Source organism: Pseudophryne corroboree, chromosome 2 (assembly GCF_028390025.1).
Source record: "Pseudophryne corroboree isolate aPseCor3 chromosome 2, aPseCor3.hap2, whole genome shotgun sequence".
In the NCBI taxonomy this organism is placed as follows: Eukaryota; Metazoa; Chordata; class Amphibia; order Anura; family Myobatrachidae; genus Pseudophryne; species Pseudophryne corroboree.
Genome location: NC_086445.1, coordinates 68,005,918 through 68,024,221, shown reverse-complemented (window position 1 = coordinate 68,024,221; position 18,304 = coordinate 68,005,918). Strand labels below are relative to the sequence as shown.

The following is an 18,304-nucleotide window of genomic DNA, read 5'->3' as shown; positions in this document are numbered from 1 at the left end:
CTGCTTGTTGTACACCTGACCTTTTGCTTTACTTGAAGGACGAAAGGGGCGAAAGGAAATACCTTTAGCCTTCGACACAGACGAAGCAGTACTTGGCAGACAGGCAGTTTTGGCAGTAGCCAAGTCAGCCACAATCTTATTTAAATCCTCCCCAAACAGAATATCTCCCTTAAAAGGGAGTACCTCCAGGGTTTTTCTAGAGTCCAGATCCACAGACCAAGATATCAGCCACAATATCCGGCGAGCCAGCACTGATATAGTAGAGGCCTTGGCTGCCAGGATACCGGCATCAGAAGCTGCCTCTTTAATATAACGAGAAGCTGTGACAATATAAGACAAGCATTGTCTAGATGGTCAGAGGAGATTTCAGCATCTAACTCCAAGGCCCATGCTTCAATGGCCTCTGCAGCCCAAGTAGCTGCAATAGTGGGCCTTTGTGCAGCACCCGTGAGGGTGTAAATCGCTTTCAGACAACCCTCCACACGTTTATCCGTAGGCTCTTTTAGAGACGTGACGGTGGTGACCGGTAGAGCTGCGGAAACCACCATCCTAGTCACATGTGAGTCCACTGGAGGCGTTTCCCAATTCTTAGACAGCTCCGACGCGAGGGGATAGCGAGCCAGCATCTTCTTTTGAGGCACAAACTTCGTACCCGGGTTTTTCCAGGGTTCCTGACGTATATCAATTAGGTGGTCAGAGTGAGGTAAAACTTGTTTCATCACCTTCTGACGCTTGAACCTATCTGGTTTCTTAGGAGGAACGGATGGCTCGGGATCATCCGTAATCTGTAAAATTAACTCAATAGCCTCCAAAAGATCAGGAACATCCACATGTGAACCACCCTCCCCATCAGCCGTATCTGAGTCAGAACCTGTGGGGTCAATGTAAGTGCCGTCTTCATCCGACGAGGTGTCAGTGACAGCAGTGGATTGTGAGGAGACAAGCGCTCGCTTAGAGGACCCCTTGGACGTAGGCAAGCGACGGTCAGACTTTTTAGTAGTCAGGGACTGGTTCAACTTCTTTATTTGAGCAGATAAATCGTCCGCCCACGGCGGGTTAGCTGCAGGGACCACCAACGGTTGCACCGGCATTGGGGGTCCCATAGGGGGTGTTAGTTTATGAACTAGCGTATGCAGAAGTGTGGAAAAAGCGGCCCACGGCGGGTCATTATTTGCCACCGTTGCCACCGTCCCACTGGGGGACAAGGAGCCCCCTGAACCAGAGCCCAAAGCTGCTATATTCTCCTCATAGGTATCTGCAGCCTCAGCAACACCGGCAGTGTGTTCAGCACCAGAACCGTTACCCTCAGAAGCAGACATGATATAACTTGCAGTATCAGGTAACACAGTACAATTTTTATGCAGCACAATACCTCTAGCCCAAACCCCTGCGCAGTGTAGTCAGCACCAGCAGAGATAAAGGAGAGATATGGTGACTAAATCACAGAGAAAAATACGTAATACAGTATATCTTTGTGAAAATCCTATATTAGATAAAACCTGATGCACCAAGCCCCCTTAGGTTATAGAATATAGGGATAGCAGGTTGAGTGAAAGACACGAAATGGACACCACTCAGCTATCAAATGCACACACAAATAGTCACAGTCTATACAATGCAGAGGTTATTACTAACAATAATACTGCACTGGACTAGCTTACACAGCTATATAACAATAGATATAACAGTACACAGTAAGAACTGGATGTATATCTCAGGGTAATTGTACTAGGAAACCCTGACTAAGTGCACTCTTTCTTAACTAACACTGACTAAAAAAGGCAGGTAGAATACTTAAGTGTCTTGTAAAGTCACAGCACTGACAACCAGGCGACTTTACATAGGAGGATTTGCCCAAGCATTCCCAGGAACAGTGAGCTGAGGGATAATGGCGCCGCAGACACTGCCAGGGAGTGAGGGAGAGACAGATATGCAGCTCCAGGGCGGGAACATTTGCAGAAAATGGCGCCCTGGGGCTGGGGGAGGGGCTTCAGGTCCAAGCTCTATCCCCCTGCTGGCAAAACCACCGGGTACTGCAGACTCTAATAAAACGGTTTATAGAGAAAACCTGACCTGTCCCATGCCCTGGTGATCTAGTGGGATCGCCTGTACTGCCACAGTGTCCACCGCCAGCGCGCGCGGCCCGCCTCCCACTGACCGCACCGGATCGCGATAAAGACCGGATCCCGCAAGCGGGACCCACTTACCACCTCCCGAAGCCCGGCCACGCGATCCCGGAGAGCCCCCGTCGTGTGTGCCTGACAAGAAGAAAACCGGAGCCTCCAGCTGTAGTTACCCGGCAACCAGGGCTCGGGAGTGTACAGCGCCGCTGGGGAGATCCGGAGCTGCAGCCGTGAATGTCCACTGACATGTAACACTGCTGCTGCCCTTGGAGTCTTCACGTTTTTCCTCAGGAAAAAAGCTCTTCTTAAGTGCTCTTCTCTGTTAAGTGCCTGCTACTGCAGCAGCAACTACAAAACTGAGATCCTGTGCAGGGAGGCGGGGTGATATAGGAGGCGGCGCTAAGCATTCTGGGAACAGTCAAAGCTTTGAGCCTGTTGGTGCCTCAGATCAAGATCCTACTCTACACCCCATTGTCCATTCCTTGTGGAGCCCAGTGTACCCCGCAGCAGAAAAATAAGAATTTACTCACCGGTAATTCTATTTCTCGTAGTCCGTAGTGGATGCTGGGTACTCCGTAAGGACCATGGGGTATAGACGGGCTCCGCAGGAGACTGGGCACTCTTAAAAGAAAGATTAGGTACTATATCTGGTGTGCACTGGCTCCTCCCTCTATGCCCCTCCTCCAGACCTCAGTTAGGGAAACTGTGCCCGGAAGAGCTGACATTACTAGGAAAGGATTTGGAATCCAGGGTAAGACTCATACCAGCCACACCAATCACACCGTACAACTCGTGATAACTATACCCAGTTAACAGTATGAACAATAACTGAGCCTCTCTCAACAGATGGCTCATACAATAACCCTTTAGTTAAGCAATAACTATATACACGTATTGCAGAGAGTCCGCACTTGGGACGGGCTCCCAGCATCCACTACGGACTACGAGAAATAGAATTACCGGTGAGTAAATTCTTATTTTCTCTGACGTCCTAGTGGAAGCTGGGTACTCCGTAAGGACCATGGGGATTATACCAAAGCTCCCAAACGGGCGGGAGAGTGCGGATGACTCTGCAGCACCGAATGAGCAAACTCAAGGTCCTCCTCAGCCAGGGTATCAAACTTGTAGAATTTTGCAAATGTGTTTGAACCCGACCAAGTAGCAGCTCGGCAAAGTTGTAAAGCCGAGACCCCTCGGGCAGCCGCCCAAGAAGAGCCCACCTTCCTCGTGGAATGGGCTTTTACTAATTTAGGATGCGGCAGTCCAGACGCAGAATGTGCAAGCTGAATCGTGCTACAGATCCAGCGAGCAATAGTCTGCTTTGAAGCAGGAGCACCCAGCTTGTTGGGTGCATGCAGGATAAATAGCGAGTCAGTTTTTCTGACTCTAGCCGTCCTGGAAACAAAGTTTCAGGGCCCGGACTATGTCCAGCAACTTGGAATCCTCCAAGTCCCTAGTAGCCGCAGGCACCACAATAGGTTGGTTCAAATGAAACGATGATACCACCTTAGGGAGAAATTGGGGACGAGTCCTCCATTCTGCCCTTTCCATATGGAAGATCAGATATGGGCTTTTACATGACAAAGCCGCCAATTCTGACACACGCCTAGTCCAAGCTAAGGCCAAAAGCATGACCACTTTCCACGTGAGATATTTTAGCTCCACGGTCTTAAGTGGCTCAAACCAGTGGGATTTTAGGAATCCAACACACGTTAAGATCCCAAGGTGCCACTGGAGGAACAAAAGGGGCTGAATATGCAGCACCCCTGTAACAACGTCCGAACTTCAGGCAGTGAAGCCAGTTCTTTTTGAGAGAAAAAGGGATAGGGCCGAAATCTTGGCCTTTATGGATCCTAATTTTAGGGCCATAGTCACTCCTGACTGTAGGAAGTGCAGGAATCGACCCCCCTGGAAGTCCTCTGTAGGGCCTTCCCGGCCACACACCAAGCAACCTATTTTCGCCATATACAGTGAAAAAGTCTTGCTGTAATGTCTTTCCTAGCCTTTATCAGCGTAGGAATAACTGCATCCGAAATGCCCTTTTCCGCTAGGATCCGGCGTTCATCCGCCATGCCGTCCAACGCAGCCGCGGTAAGTCTTGGATCAGACAGGGTCCCTGTTGCAACATGTCCTGACTGAGAGGCAGAGGCCATTGGTCCTCTGAGAGCATTTCTTGCAGTTCCGGGTACCGAGTCCTTCTTGGCCAATCCGGAGCAAAGAATATGTTCACTCCTCCGTTTATTACAATTCTCAGCCCTTGGGTCTGAGAGGAAGAGGAGGGAATATATAGACCGACTGGAACACCCACGGTGTTACTAGTGCGACCACAGCTATCGCCTGAGAGTCCCTTGACCCAGCGTAAAACCTTTTTTATCTTTTTATTGAGGTGGGACGCTATGTAGTCCACCTGAGGCAGTTTCCATCAATTTGCAAAACTGCGTGAAGACTTCCTGATGAAGTCACCACTTTCCCGGGTGGAGGTCGTGTCCACTCCCGGAATGAACACTGCTGACAGTGCGCTTACTTGATTCTCCGCCCAGCGAAGAATTCTGGTGGCTTCTACCCTCGCCACCCTGCTCCTTGTGCCGCCCTGGCGGTTTACATGAGCCCCTGCGGTCTGACTGGATCAGAACTGGTTGGTCGCGAAGCAGGAACTCCGCTTGACTTAAGGCGTTGTATATGGCCCTTAGTTCCAGGATATTGCTGTGAAGGCAAGTCTGTTGGCTTGACCACAAACCTTGGAATTTTCTTCCCTGTGTAACTGCCCCCCACCCTCGGAGGCTTGCATCCGTGGTCACCAGGACCCAGTCCTGAATGCCGAATCTGCGGCCCTCGAGAAGGTAAGCACTCCGCAGCCAGCACAGGAGAGACACCCTGGCCCTGGGGGATAGGGTGATTAACCGATGCATCTGAAGATGTGATCCGGACCACTTGTCCAGTAAGTTCCATAGTCCTTGCATGGAACCAGCCGAAGGGGATGGCCTCGTATGATGCCATCATCCTTCCCAGGACTCGAGTGCAGTGATGCACTGACACCTGTTTTGGTTTTCAATGGATTCCTGACCAGTGTCATGAGCTCCTGAGCTCTCTCTATCGGGAGATAAACCCTCTTCTGGTCTGTGTCTAGGATCATGCCTAGGAGAGGCAGATGAGCTGTAGGAACCAACTGCGACTTTGGATATATAGAATCCAGTCGTGTTGCCGTTTCACTTCCAGAGAAGGTGATACGCTGTCCAGCAACTGCTCTCTTGATCTCGCTTTTATGAGGAGATCATCCAAGTATGTGATAATAGTGACACCTTGCTTCCGCAGGAGCACCATCATATCCGCCATTACCTTGGTGAAATTGGTAATGACAATCCCGTACCGCAATTCTGAGGTACGCCTGATGAGGTGGATAAAATAAGAATTTACTTACCGATAATTCTATTTCTCGTAGTCCGTAGTGGATGCTGGGGACTCCGTAAGGACCATGGGGAATAGCGGCTCCGCAGGAGACAGGGCACAAAAGTAAAAGCTTTAGGATCAGGTGGTGTGCACTGGCTCCTCCCCCCATGACCCTCCTCCAAGCCTCAGTTAGGATACTGTGCCCGGACGAGCGTACACAATAAGGAAGGATTTTGAATCCCGGGTAAGACTCATACCAGCCACACCAATCACACCGTACAACCTGTGATCTGAACCCAGTTAACAGCATGATAACAGCGGAGCCTCTGAAAAGATGGCTCACAACAATAATAACCCGATTTTTGTAACAATAACTATGTACAAGTATTGCAGACAATCCGCACTTGGGATGGGCGCCCAGCATCCACTACGGACTACGAGAAATAGAATTATCGGTAAGTAAATTCTTATTTTCTCTGACGTCCTAAGTGGATGCTGGGGACTCCGTAAGGACCATGGGGATTATACCAAAGCTCCCAAACGGGCGGGAGAGTGCGGATGACTCTGCAGCACCGAATGAGAGAACTCCAGGTCCTCCTCAGCCAGGGTATCAAATTTGTAGAATTTTGCAAACGTGTTTGCCCCTGACCAAGTAGCAGCTCGGCAAAGTTGTAAAGCCGAGACCCCTCGGGCAGCCGCCCAAGATGAGCCCACCTTCCTTGTGGAATGGGCATTTACATATTTTGGCTGTGGCAGGCCTGCCACAAAATGTGCAAGCTGAATTGTACTACACATCCAACTAGCAATCGTCTGCTTAGAAGCAAGAGCACCCCGTTTGTTGGGTGCATACAGGATAACAGCAAGTCAGTTTTCCTGACTCCAGCCGTCCTGGAAACATATATTTTCAGGGCCCTGACAACATCTAGCAACTTGGAGTCCTCCAAGTCCCTAGTAGCCGCAGGTACCACAATAAGCTGGTTCAGGTGAAACGCTGACACCACCTTAGGGAGAAACTGGGGACGAGTCCGCAGCTCTGCCCTGTCCGAATGGACAATCAGATATGGGCTTTTGTGAGACAAAGCCGCCAATTCTGACACTCGCCTGGCCGAGGCCAGGGCCAACAGCATGGTCACTTTCCATGTGAGATATTTCAAATCCACAGATTTGAGCGGTTTAAACCAATGTGATTTGAGGAATCCCAGAACTACGTTGAGATCCCACAGTGCCACTGGAGGCACAAAAGGGGGTTGTATATGCAGTACTCCCTTGACAAACTTCTGGACTTCAGGAACTGAAGCCAATTCTTTCTGGAAGAAAATCGACAGGGCCGAAATTTGAACCTTAATGGACCCCAATTTGAGGCCCATAGACAGTCCTGTTTGCAGGAAATGCAGGAATCGACCGAGTTTAAATTCCTCCGTGGGGGGCTTCCTGGCCTCACACCATGCAACATATTTTCGCCAAATGCGGTGATAATATTGTGCGGTCACCTCCTTCCTGGCTCTGACCAGGGTAGGGATGACCTCTTCCGGAATGCCTTTTTCCCTTAGGATCCGGCGTTCAACCGCCATGCCGTCAAACGCAGCCGCGGTAAGTCTTGGAACAGACATGATCCTTGCTGAAGCAAGTCCCTTCTTAGTATCTCTTGAAGTTCCGGGTACCAAGTCCTTCTTGGCCAATCCGGAGCCACGAGTATAGTTCTTACTCCTCTCCGTCTTATAATTCTCAGTACCTTGGGTATGAGAGGCAGAGGAGGGAACACATACACCGACTGGTACACCCACGGTGTTACCAGAGCGTCCCAGCTATTGCCTGAGGGTCTCTTGACCTGGCGCAATACCTGTCCACCTTTGGTCTTTCCCAACGGTTCACAATCATGTGGAAGACTTCCAGATGAAGTCCCCACTCTCCCGGGTGGAGGTCGTGCCTGCTGAGGAAGTCTGCTTCCCAGTTGTCCACTCCCGGAATGAACACCGCTGACAGTGTTATCACATGATTTTTCGCCCAGCGAAGAATCCTTGCTGCCATTGCCCTCCTGCTTCTTGTGCCGCCCTGTCTGTTTACGTGGGCGACTGCCGTGATGTTGTCCGACTGGATCAGCACCAGTTGACTTTGAAGCAGAGGTCTTCCTAGGCTCAGAGCATTGTAACTTGCCCTTAGCTCCAGTATATTTATGTGGAGAGAAGTCTCCAGACTTGACCACACTCCTTGGAAATTTCTTCCCTGTGTGACTGCTCCCCAGCCTCTCAGGCTGGCATCCGTGGTCACCAGGACCCAGTCCTGAATGCCGAATCTGCTGCCCTCTAGTAGATGAGCACTCTGCAGCCACCACAGAAGAGACACCCTTGTCCTTGGAGACAGGATTATCCGCTGATGCGATCCGGACCATTCGTCCAGCAGATCCCACTGAAAAATTGTTGCGTGAAATCTGCCGAATGGAATCGCTTCGTAAGAAGCCACCATTTTTCCCAGGACTCTTGTGCATTGATGCACTGACACTTGGCCTGGTTCTAGGAGGTTCCTAACTAGCTCGGATAACTCCCTGGCTTTCTCCTCCGGGAGAAACACCTTTTTCTGGACTGTGTCCAGAATCATCCCTAGGAACAGCAGACGTGTCGTCGGAATCAGCTGCGATTTTGGAATATTTAGAATCCATCCGTGCTGTCGTAGAACTACTTGAGATAGTGCTACTCCGACCTCCAACTGTTCTCTGGACCTTGCCCTTATCAGGAGATCGTCCAAGTAAGGGATAATTAAGACGCCTTTTCTTTGAAGAAGAATCATCATTTCGGCCATTACCTTGGTAAAGACCCGGGGTGCCGTGGACAATCCAAACGGCAGCGTCTGAAACTGATAGTGACAGTTCTGTACCACGAACCTGAGGTACCCTTGGTGAGAAGGGCAATTTGGGACATGGAGGTAAGCATCCTTGATGTCCAGGGACACCATATAGTCCCCTTCTTCCTGGTTCGCTATCACTGCTCTGAGTGACTCCATCTTGATTTGAACCTTTGTATGTAAGTGTTCAAAGATTTCAGATTTAGAATAGATCTCACCGAGCCGTCTGGCTTCAGTACCACAAATAGTGTGGAATAATACCCCTTTCCTTGTTGTAGGAGGGGTACTTTGATTATCACCTGCTGGGAATACAGCTTGTGAATTGTTTCCAATACTGCCTCCCTGTCGGAGGGAGACGTTGGTAAAGCAGACTTCAGGAACCTGCGAGGGGGAGACGTCTCGAATTTCCAATCTGTACCCCTGGGATACTACTTGTAGGATCCAGGGGTCCACTTGCGAGTGAGCCCACTGCGCGCTGAAACTCTTGAGACGACCCCCCACCGCCTTTGAGTCCGCTTGTACGGCCCCAGCGTCATGCTGAGGACTTGGCAGAAGCGGTGGAGGGCTTCTGTTCCTGGGAAGGGGCTGCCTGCTGCAGTCTTCTTCCCTTTCCTCTACCCCTGGGCAGATATGACTGGCCTTTTGCCCGCTTGCCCTTATGGGGACGAAAGGACTGAGGCTGAAAGACGGTGTCTTTTTCTTTATACGGCAATACTTCCATGTGCCGTTTGGAATCTGCATCACCTGACCACTGTCGTGTCCATAAACATCTTCTGGCAGACATGGACATCGCATTTACTCTTGATGCCAGAGTGCAAATATCCCTCTGTGCATCTCTCATATATAGTAATGCATCCTTTAAATGCTCTATAGTCAATAAAATACTGTCCCTGTCAAGGGTATCAATATTTTCAGTCAGGGAATCCGACCAAGCCACCCCAGCGCTGCACATCCAGGCTGAGGCGACCGCTGGTCGCAGTATAACACCAGTATGTGTGTATATACTTTTTAGGATATTTTCCAGCCTCCTATTAGCTGGCTCCTTGAGGGCGGCCGTATCTGGAGACGGCAACGCCACTTGTTTTGATAAGCGTGTGAGCGCCTTATCCACCCTAGGGGGTGTTTTCCAACGCGCCCTAACTTCTGGCGGAAAAGGGTATAACGCCAATAATTTTCTATCGGGGGAAACCCACGCATCATCACACACTTCATTTAATTTATCTGATTCAGAAAAAACTACAGGTAGTTTTTTCACACCCCACATAATACCCTTTTTTGTGGTACTTGTAGTATCAGAAATATGTAACACCTCCTTCATTGCCCTTAACATGTAACGTGTGGCCCTAATGGAAAATACGTTTGTTTCTTCACCGTCGACACTGGAGTCAGTGTCCGTGTCTGTGTCGACCGACTGAGGTAATGGGCGTTTTAAAGCCCCTGACGGTGTTTGAGATGCCTGGACAGGTACTAATTGGTTTGCCGGCCGTCTCATGTCGTCAACCGACCTTGCAGCGTGTTGACATTATCACGTAATTCCCTAAATAAGCCATCCATTCCGGTGTCGACTCCCTAGAGAGTGACATCACCATTACAGGCAATTGCTCCGCCTCCTCACCAACATCGTCTTCATACATGTCGACACACACGTACCGACACACAGCACACACACAGGGAATGCTCTGATAGAGGACAGGACCCCACTAGCCCTTTGGGGAGACAGAGGGAGAGTTTGCCAGCACACACCAAAACGCTATAATTTTACAGGGACAACCTTATATAAGTGTTTTCCCTTATAGCATCTTAATATGTAATAATATCGCCACAAAAATGCCCCCCCTCTCTGTTTTAACCCTGTTTCTGTAGTGCAGTGCAGGGGAGAGCCTGGGAGCCTTCCCACCAGCAGTTCTGTGAGGGAAAATGGCGCTGTGTGCTGAGGAGAATAGGCCCCGCCCCCTTTTCGACGGGCTTCTTCTCCCGTTTTTCTGACAACCTGGCAGGGGTTAAATACATCCATATAGCCCCAGAGGCTATATGTGATGTATATTTAGCCAGCATAGGTACTTTCATTGCTGCCCAGGGCGCCCCCCCCAGCGCCCTGCACCCTCAGTGACCGTTGGTGTGAAGTGTGCTGAGAGCAATGGCGCACAGCTGCAGTGCTGTGCGCTACCTTAAGAAGACTGGGAAGTCTTCAGCCGCCGATTTCTGGACCTCTTCTTTCTTCAGCATCTGCAAGGGGGTCGGCGGCGCGGCTCCGGTGACCCATCCAGGCTGCACCTGTGATCGTCCCTCTGGAGCTAGTGTCCAGTAGCCTAAGAAGCCAATCCATCCTGCACGCAGGTGAGTTCACTTCTTCTCCCCTAAGTCCCTCGTTGCAGTGAGCCTGTTGCCAGCAGGACTCACTGAAAATAGAAAACCTAATAAAACTTTTACTCTAAGCAGCTCTTTAGGAGAGCCACCTAGATTGCACCCTTCTCGGCCGGGCACAAAAACCTAACTGAGGCTTGGAGGAGGGTCATGGGGGGAGGAGCCAGTGCACACCACCTGATCCTAAAGCTTTTACTTTTGTGCCCTGTCTCCTGCGGAGCCGCTATTCCCCATGGTCCTTACGGAGTCCCCAGCATCCACTTAGGACGTCAGAGAAATGGGGACACGAAGGTATGCATCCCTTATGTCCCGATTCATTTCAGGCTTGCAATGACCGCTCTTAGCGATTCCATCTTGAACCTGAACCTTTTCAGGTATATGTTCAGGGATTTTAATACAATATGGGTCTAACCGAACAGTCTGGTTTCGGGATTATAACATGGTCGAACAATAACACCCTCTTGTTGAAGGAGGGGACCCTTGACCACCACCTGTTGAAGATACAATTTACGAATTGCAGTTAACACTGGCTCCCTCTCTTGGGGGGAAGCCCGCCGGGTCCTCGGTGAGGGGGCATCTTCTCACAGTCCAGCCTGTATCCCTGCGATACAATTTCTATTGCCCAGGGATCTAACATGGAGTGAACCCACTTGTGGCTGAACTTACGAAGGCGTGTCCCCACCGGGCCTAGCTCCGCCTGTGGAGCCCCAGCGACATGCGGTGGATTTTTGTAGAGGCCGGGGAGGACTTCTGTTCCTGGGGACTAGCTGTGTTGTATAGCTTCTTTCCTCTGCCCCCGGCTCTGACAAGAAAGGACGCACCTCAGACTTTCTTGTTTCTTTATTCGAAAAGCTGCATTTAATAATGTCGTTCTTCTGGCTCTGCAAGGGGGACGGCGGCGCGGCTCCGGGACCGGACGACCGAGGACTGGGCCTGTGTTCGATCCCTCTGGAGCTAATGGTGTCCAGTAGCCTTAGAAGCCCAAGCTAGCTGCAAGCAGGTAGGTTCGCTTCTCTCCCCTCAGTCCCACGTAGCAGTGAGTCTGTTGCCAGCAGATCTCACTGAAAATAAAAAACCTAACAAATACTTTCTTTTCTAGGAAGCTCAGGAGAGCCCCTAGGGTGCATCCAGCTCTGGCCGGGCACAGATACTAACTGAGGTCTGGAGGAGGGGCATAGAGGGAGGAGCCAGTGCACACCAGATATAGTACCTAATCTTTCTTTAAGAGTGCCCAGTCTCCTGCGGAGCCCGTCTATACCCCATGGTCCTTACGGAGTACCCAGCATCCACTAGGACGTCAGAGAAAAACATTTTCACACTTTTTAACGATGTTTCACCAATATTTTTTTTACGAGCTATCCAATTAGATCGCCGTAAAAAAACAACAGTTTTCCTCCCAAAAACACACAGGTTCAGTGAAACCTGTTTAGTCTCGTGAGAAACAGCACGTTTTTTTTCACATTAAAACTGGGCTATTTCTGGGGATTTGGCTTCGCCTGCCTGGGGCAGGTGAAACAAAATCCCCGATATGCCACGCCGGTTTATCGGGGCTAATTGGATAGCCCCTGGCACACTAATTACCAGCGGAAATAGAATACCGCCAAAAGTCCTATAAATGATCAAATAACATGAAACTCCACAAGAGGATAAATAATTCAACCTGTGTAGAACATATAACAAAAAGACAGGAACGGAAAAAACAATTGTGCAGTCGTTGTCCATGAAAAGGTTCACAATACGGTTATACTTACCACTGTGCTGTTTGCCTCTACGTAGCTAAGCTCGGGGACAGAGTTTTTTGCATAGATTGAGATGGTGACTCCGCTGCCAGTCTGGTGCCAGTCGTGTCTACATGGAACAACCTTTTTACCCTGTAAATAAAGAAAATTTAATTTTTTTTCAACTTCCATGCAACAGTGCTTATACTGTAGTGCGTCAACCATGTATTCCTTTTGCCCATAGTACAATTCTTAGAAGTTGCCGGATGAGGATGATTACACTGTTACTTTTGTGTAATCAAGCTTTGTTTGCATACTGTAATGTGTCTCTTGGTTGTTGCAGCTATACACAGGTAAAAAAGCATCCAAGAGAGTTGCAGCCTGCTTTAGCAGACATGCTGGAGCCACACATCACAGTGTGCATGAGGAGGTACAGGGGCAGACCTTTTTAAACAAGATCAGAGAGGTTTAAAATGAAACATATGCAAGACACTGCAATTGCGTGATTACGGCTCGGATTGTAATGGTCACAGGCAGACTGCATGTGGTTCATGAAGCATCAGTGGACTTTTAATAGAACATTTTTCTACTGGATTTTGGTTTTGACTAAGAACGGTTTCATTTGGTCCACCAGGAGCACATACACCCCCCCTCTCACCCCCCCCCCCCCCCCCCCAGTCTGATGTATTTTTCTCTTTAAGATAACTTCCACTCACGTCATCTTTCTTTATCCATAAATGTGTACCCTTAAAACATCCTTCTTGAGACAGAAATGTATTAAAATCAGACGTTTTCCTCTTACAGCAGCTCCAATATTTCATCCTAAAAGAATAAACTAAAAAAAGTTAATTGCTACCGTACGTGCAGGGACAGAAAACGACAGCCATGACTGACTTTAATGACACAACATGGAAGAGGCTACAATGCACATGATCAGTACAACCAGAGTCTCCACATACCCTTCATGGAAGATGGGCACCCCGCTGTGGTACTGGCAGACCTCTTCATTGCTCTGTGGTCCAGCAAATGTCTAAGGGGAAAAGCACAAACACATATATGAAGAAACTGGCATATTTATTATAGTGCTGATGTAATTACACAAGTCACTGACTATACAGTCATTTAACTGAATGGAATGTTGTCAGATAATGGTATTATAGGCTTTGGGGCAATGGAATCAATGAATTTCTCCCAAACGCTGTACAGTATTGTAGGCGCTATATAAAAGGTTAATAATAAGTTTAAGAATATACTGGCATTTTAATATTTCCCTGGAAAGAAGACAAACCATGCAGCACAAATTTCCTGTACGGCAGAAAAAAGGAAGCAATAGTGTGTAAATCCCAGCGCTCTCCTGGTTAATCATATACACTTTTGCCACCTAAAAGGGAACATTCATTATGCAGTGCAACACCACACAGCCAGGGGTTTAAACAAATAATCACCCTGTATAGGTTGTTCCAAAATAGCCAAATAGTCCAAGATGACTTATTTCTTTATGCTGAATCCACAATGGAGGTCCAGCTTGTGACTCTCCCTCTTATTCCTGTAACAGATGTGTCCGCCTCCCAAATGCTGGGAATCAACATTAGGGAGAATCACAGAAAAGAAAACCAGAAAGTAGTGCAGAGACCTTTGATACACAGAAGGTTTTAATTACACGATGCACTTACAATATGAAGACATGTAAAAACGCATGATGTATTTCTCTCATGGCGCACAGTCTTACCCAGGTCACTAGTTGGTATCCCAATCCGGTTCTGTATGACTTACCGCCTGCCGGGTTGCCGAATGTCAGTATCCCAACATCGGCATCCTAAGAGGGATATAAAGCCAGCAGAAGTGGCGAGCGCAACAAAGCCCCCTACGGGCTCAGTGGCGAGCTATGGTCGCCACAGGTTCTATTCTCCCTCTATGGGTGTCGTGGACACCCATAGAGGTGGATTCACCATCCTCGCCGGTATACCGGCGTCGGTATGGTGCCCCTGTTGGGATCCTGGCATCGGTATTGTGACAGCCGGGATCTCGACAAACGGTAAGCTAACCGCATACCTCCTAATCAGATATATGGGACACCAGTATATTACCTGCTCCAGCCGAGAGGCGATCACAATGACCAAATAGGTGCCAGATAATGGTCAATACAAAGCCAATCGGACACGTATCGGACCTTACCGGGTCCTTCATCAGGCGCATATGGGAGGGAGACATCTGTTGTTACAGGAATAAAAGGGAGAGTCACAATCTTTTTTCTGACTATCTATTGGTGTATTGATGAATGCTCTTATTGTGCATCTCCAGCTGCATGCCCTGTTTGAATTGCGCACTTTTTTTGAATAATCTTTTGCCATTCATATTTCCTGTACGGCAGGTCAGAGTGAGTGCAGAACATCCCCCCAATATTTAAAGCGTACAGTACCTTAGTGCATCCACCATTCTTACAAAACGTTCCGACTTTGAGTTCTCCAGTCTCTACATCTAAGTGCAAAAAAAAAAAAAAAAAAAATTTTTTTAAAAATTCCCCATTTAGATCGTACTCTATCGAAACTGTTAAAGCAGAGTTTCCTAGACTCCGCCATTACCGTCCAGATTGTAAGGATTTCCATGCTTGAGCAAAGGCGATTTAATACCTCTGTCAGTTTGACCTTACCATCTGGAATGACGCGTGGATATCCTGAAAACCTGAACTGTAATGACGGAGTTTGGGAAACTCTGGCTTACTGTATATAGTAATTTTCTGAAAGTCCAGGATCAAGGTCAAGCACTTTATAAAGACATGTGGTAACAGATGGCAGTTTTAGATCGGGAAAGACAACGCTTTGCTAGTACCTATAATATAACAGTATCAGTCTATGAAATGAGTCCGTGCTCTGTGTTTACCGCCCTGATCGGCTCACATCAATAGAATATGTTTTCTCATACCTCCCTGTGGCGGGTGCTTTTTATAGACACAGATACTTCATTAGCGAGGTCATGAGTACAGTAACTGTGCCAAAACAAATGTACCCAGGACCTGTAATAGCCAGATAACGGGAAGGGACCATTTGCAAAGAACATAGTAAGATCTAGAAGCCTTAAGCACAAATTAACTTAAAGATTAGAACCATTCATAAATATAACTGCTGCCACGTGCTTAGCAGGACTGAATATACAGTATGTAAGACAATGCTGTGATATCTGGACTGGTATGGGTATCTTTTCAATGTATAGCAAAGTTCCTGCCTCCAATCCCACTGAAAGGCGGCGTCTTGTATAGGGAGGCAAATCCCGGAATCGGAATTGGCAGGATCCCGGGATTTAGGCCCAAAAACGGGCAGGATTCAATCCCGGGATTGGAAGCTCCAATCCCGGGGATTGAGGGATCAGCGTTAAGCGTCCTCAGGACGCTCAGACGCTGCCCAGCTTCCTGCTCCCGGCTCCCCCGCGCAGCGTGCTGCGCTGTCAGCAGCCGCAGAGCTGGAAGGCATGACGGTCTTCACCCGCCGCCTCCTCCCGGCTTTTCCTGCACTTACCCACCACTTGTTCCCGCTCTCCCTGCACTCACCCGCCGCCGCCTCCTCCCTCCTCCTGCGTGCAGCCGGCTCCCTTTGCACTCACCCGCCGCAGGTTGTAAGTGTATCTATGGGGTGGGGTGGGGAGAGGCGGGGCGGGCGTGGGGGACAGCAGGACACAGTTGAAAGCCAATTCCGGGTATCCCGGGATTGACCATTTTTCAATCTCGATACCCGGGATTGAAAAAATGGCCCGGGATTGGCCTCCCTAGTCTTGTAGTTTAAAATTGGCTGGTAACACAACAGTACAGAATGGTCTAACACTGACTTCCTGTCACATCAAGTAATATATACAACTTACACAAATACAATTCATTCAAAGACCACCACAAAACATGCTTGAGTTACAGACAGCCAATTTCAGGTTAAGCTCTAATTAAAATTTCAGGAGTAATTACACAAAGTTTGAGTACCCTGTGAGGAGACAGCAGTACTTGCTTGCGTGTGTGTGTGTGTGTGTGTGTGTGTGTGTGTGTGTGTGTGTGTGTATTATAACAAAAAAAGAATATATTATTATTATTTATATTTTGCTTATACAGGTTGAGTATCCCATATCCAAATATTCCGAAATACTCCGAAATACGGACTTTTTTGAGTGAGAGTGAAATAATGAAACCTTTGTTTTTTGATGGCTCAATGTACACAAACTTTGTTTAATACACAGTTATTAAAAATATTGTATTAAATGACCTTCAGGCTGTGTGTATAAGGTGTATATGAAACATAAATGAATTGTGTGAATGTACACACACTTTGTTTAATACACAAAGTTATAAAAAATATTGACTAAAACTACCTTCAGGATGTGTGTATAAGGTGTATATGAAACATAAAATTAATTCTGCGCTTAGATATAGGTCCCATCACCATGATATCTCATTATGGTATGCAATTATTCCAAAATACGGAAAAATCCGATATCCAAAATACCTCTTGTCCCAAGCATTTTGGATAAGGGATACTCAACCTGTATTTGCTTATTAAAAAAAACACTCCCCATTAGTATCTATGGGTGGCTGCTAAAAAACAGTGTATTTGTTAAACACGTATAGAATAGTAAAGAATTACGTTCTAAAGCGCCTACTAGTGCAAACGTACAAAGTGCAAAATGTGCTCAAGTGAACAAATATTTTGAGAATGGATTTAGCTTCTTAGTTGGCGTCTTCGGTCGTCAGACCAGCATATAAATCAAGTTGTATATAAAAGAAAGGAGAAAATAGAGAGACCGTCATGGGTAACGGCTTAACTATGCATATTTGTTTAAAAGCAACAGATACTGTGTAAAATCTAGGGAAAGCAATCCCAATCAACAAGGTTTTTCCATTTTTCAAAAACAGTTTTAATCTCAACAAATACTTACCAAATATAAAGCCTTATCGGTCCAAGGTGGCATTCCTGAATACAGCAAGAGGGCCAACGCGTTTCGTCCTTAGTGTGGACTTCATCAAGGGGATAGCGGTCAGGGACAGTTTGAGCTTCTGTCCCTCAACCTTTATATTTGTGACCTCTTGTACGTGTGCTACCTACCAATACCTGCTATTTGTTATTTCTTTGTTTTTAAGTATGTATTTGTTGAGATTAAAACTTTGTTTTTCAAAAAAGGAAAAACCTTGTTGATTGGGATTGCTTTCACTAGAGTTTACACAGTATCTGTTGCTTTTAAACAAATATTAAGACGTTACACACGATGGTCTCTATATTTTATCCTTTCTTTTATATACACCTTGATTATATGCTGGTCTGACGACTGAAGACGTCAACTAAAAAGCTAAAGTCCATTCCCAAAATATTTGTTCACTTGAGCACATTTTGCACTTTGTACATTTGCACCATTAGGCACCTTATATCTATCTACAGCTATCCGTTTCAGCCACCTTCTAGTAGTTTTCCTCAGGGGCTCCTAGAACCACTAGAAGGTGGTTGAATCAGCTGTCGGGTGCTACCACATGTATACTGTTTGAAATGGGAACTGATGTTTTTGGAATAAACATCCTGCTAAACGTGAGTGCTGGTCTTTGTGCCTTTTCCATAAAGGGAGTGCGATTATATACTTTTTCTAGACCTTGCACCATTGCCTTAAAATATACATTTTTGAGTGCTGTCTCACTCCCTGGACACACATAAGTATATCTATATTCTTATTGAGAAATAGCAGTCAGTGGCAGCAACATGTACTCCAAGTCAGCACTACTCATGGCAATTAAATGAAGATAGACGACGTGTCTCTTAGATCAGCGTTGATCTAAGAGCACGTCACCAGTCTTCATTTAAAATCGCCATGACTGCCGCCGACTTGGGGGGGGGGGGGATGTATGTATGTATG

The 18,304-nt window shown here is 47.6% G+C and overlaps 1 protein-coding gene across 2 annotated transcripts in view; it reads right to left on the bottom strand.

Annotated features, from left to right (window-relative positions):
- Positions 1-18,304, bottom strand: part of CHORDC1 (cysteine and histidine rich domain containing 1) — a 99,455-nt gene that overhangs the window by 11,651 nt on the left and 69,500 nt on the right. For both annotated transcript variants that reach the window (XM_063951408.1, XM_063951409.1), the window contains exons 6-9: positions 14,850-14,908; positions 13,390-13,460; positions 13,147-13,252; positions 12,464-12,583 (exon numbers count right to left, since the gene is read on the bottom strand). In XM_063951408.1, the coding sequence (XP_063807478.1) occupies positions 12,464-12,583; positions 13,147-13,252; positions 13,390-13,460; positions 14,850-14,908 (356 nt within the window). The remainder of the gene's footprint in view (positions 1-12,463; positions 12,584-13,146; positions 13,253-13,389; positions 13,461-14,849; positions 14,909-18,304) is intronic.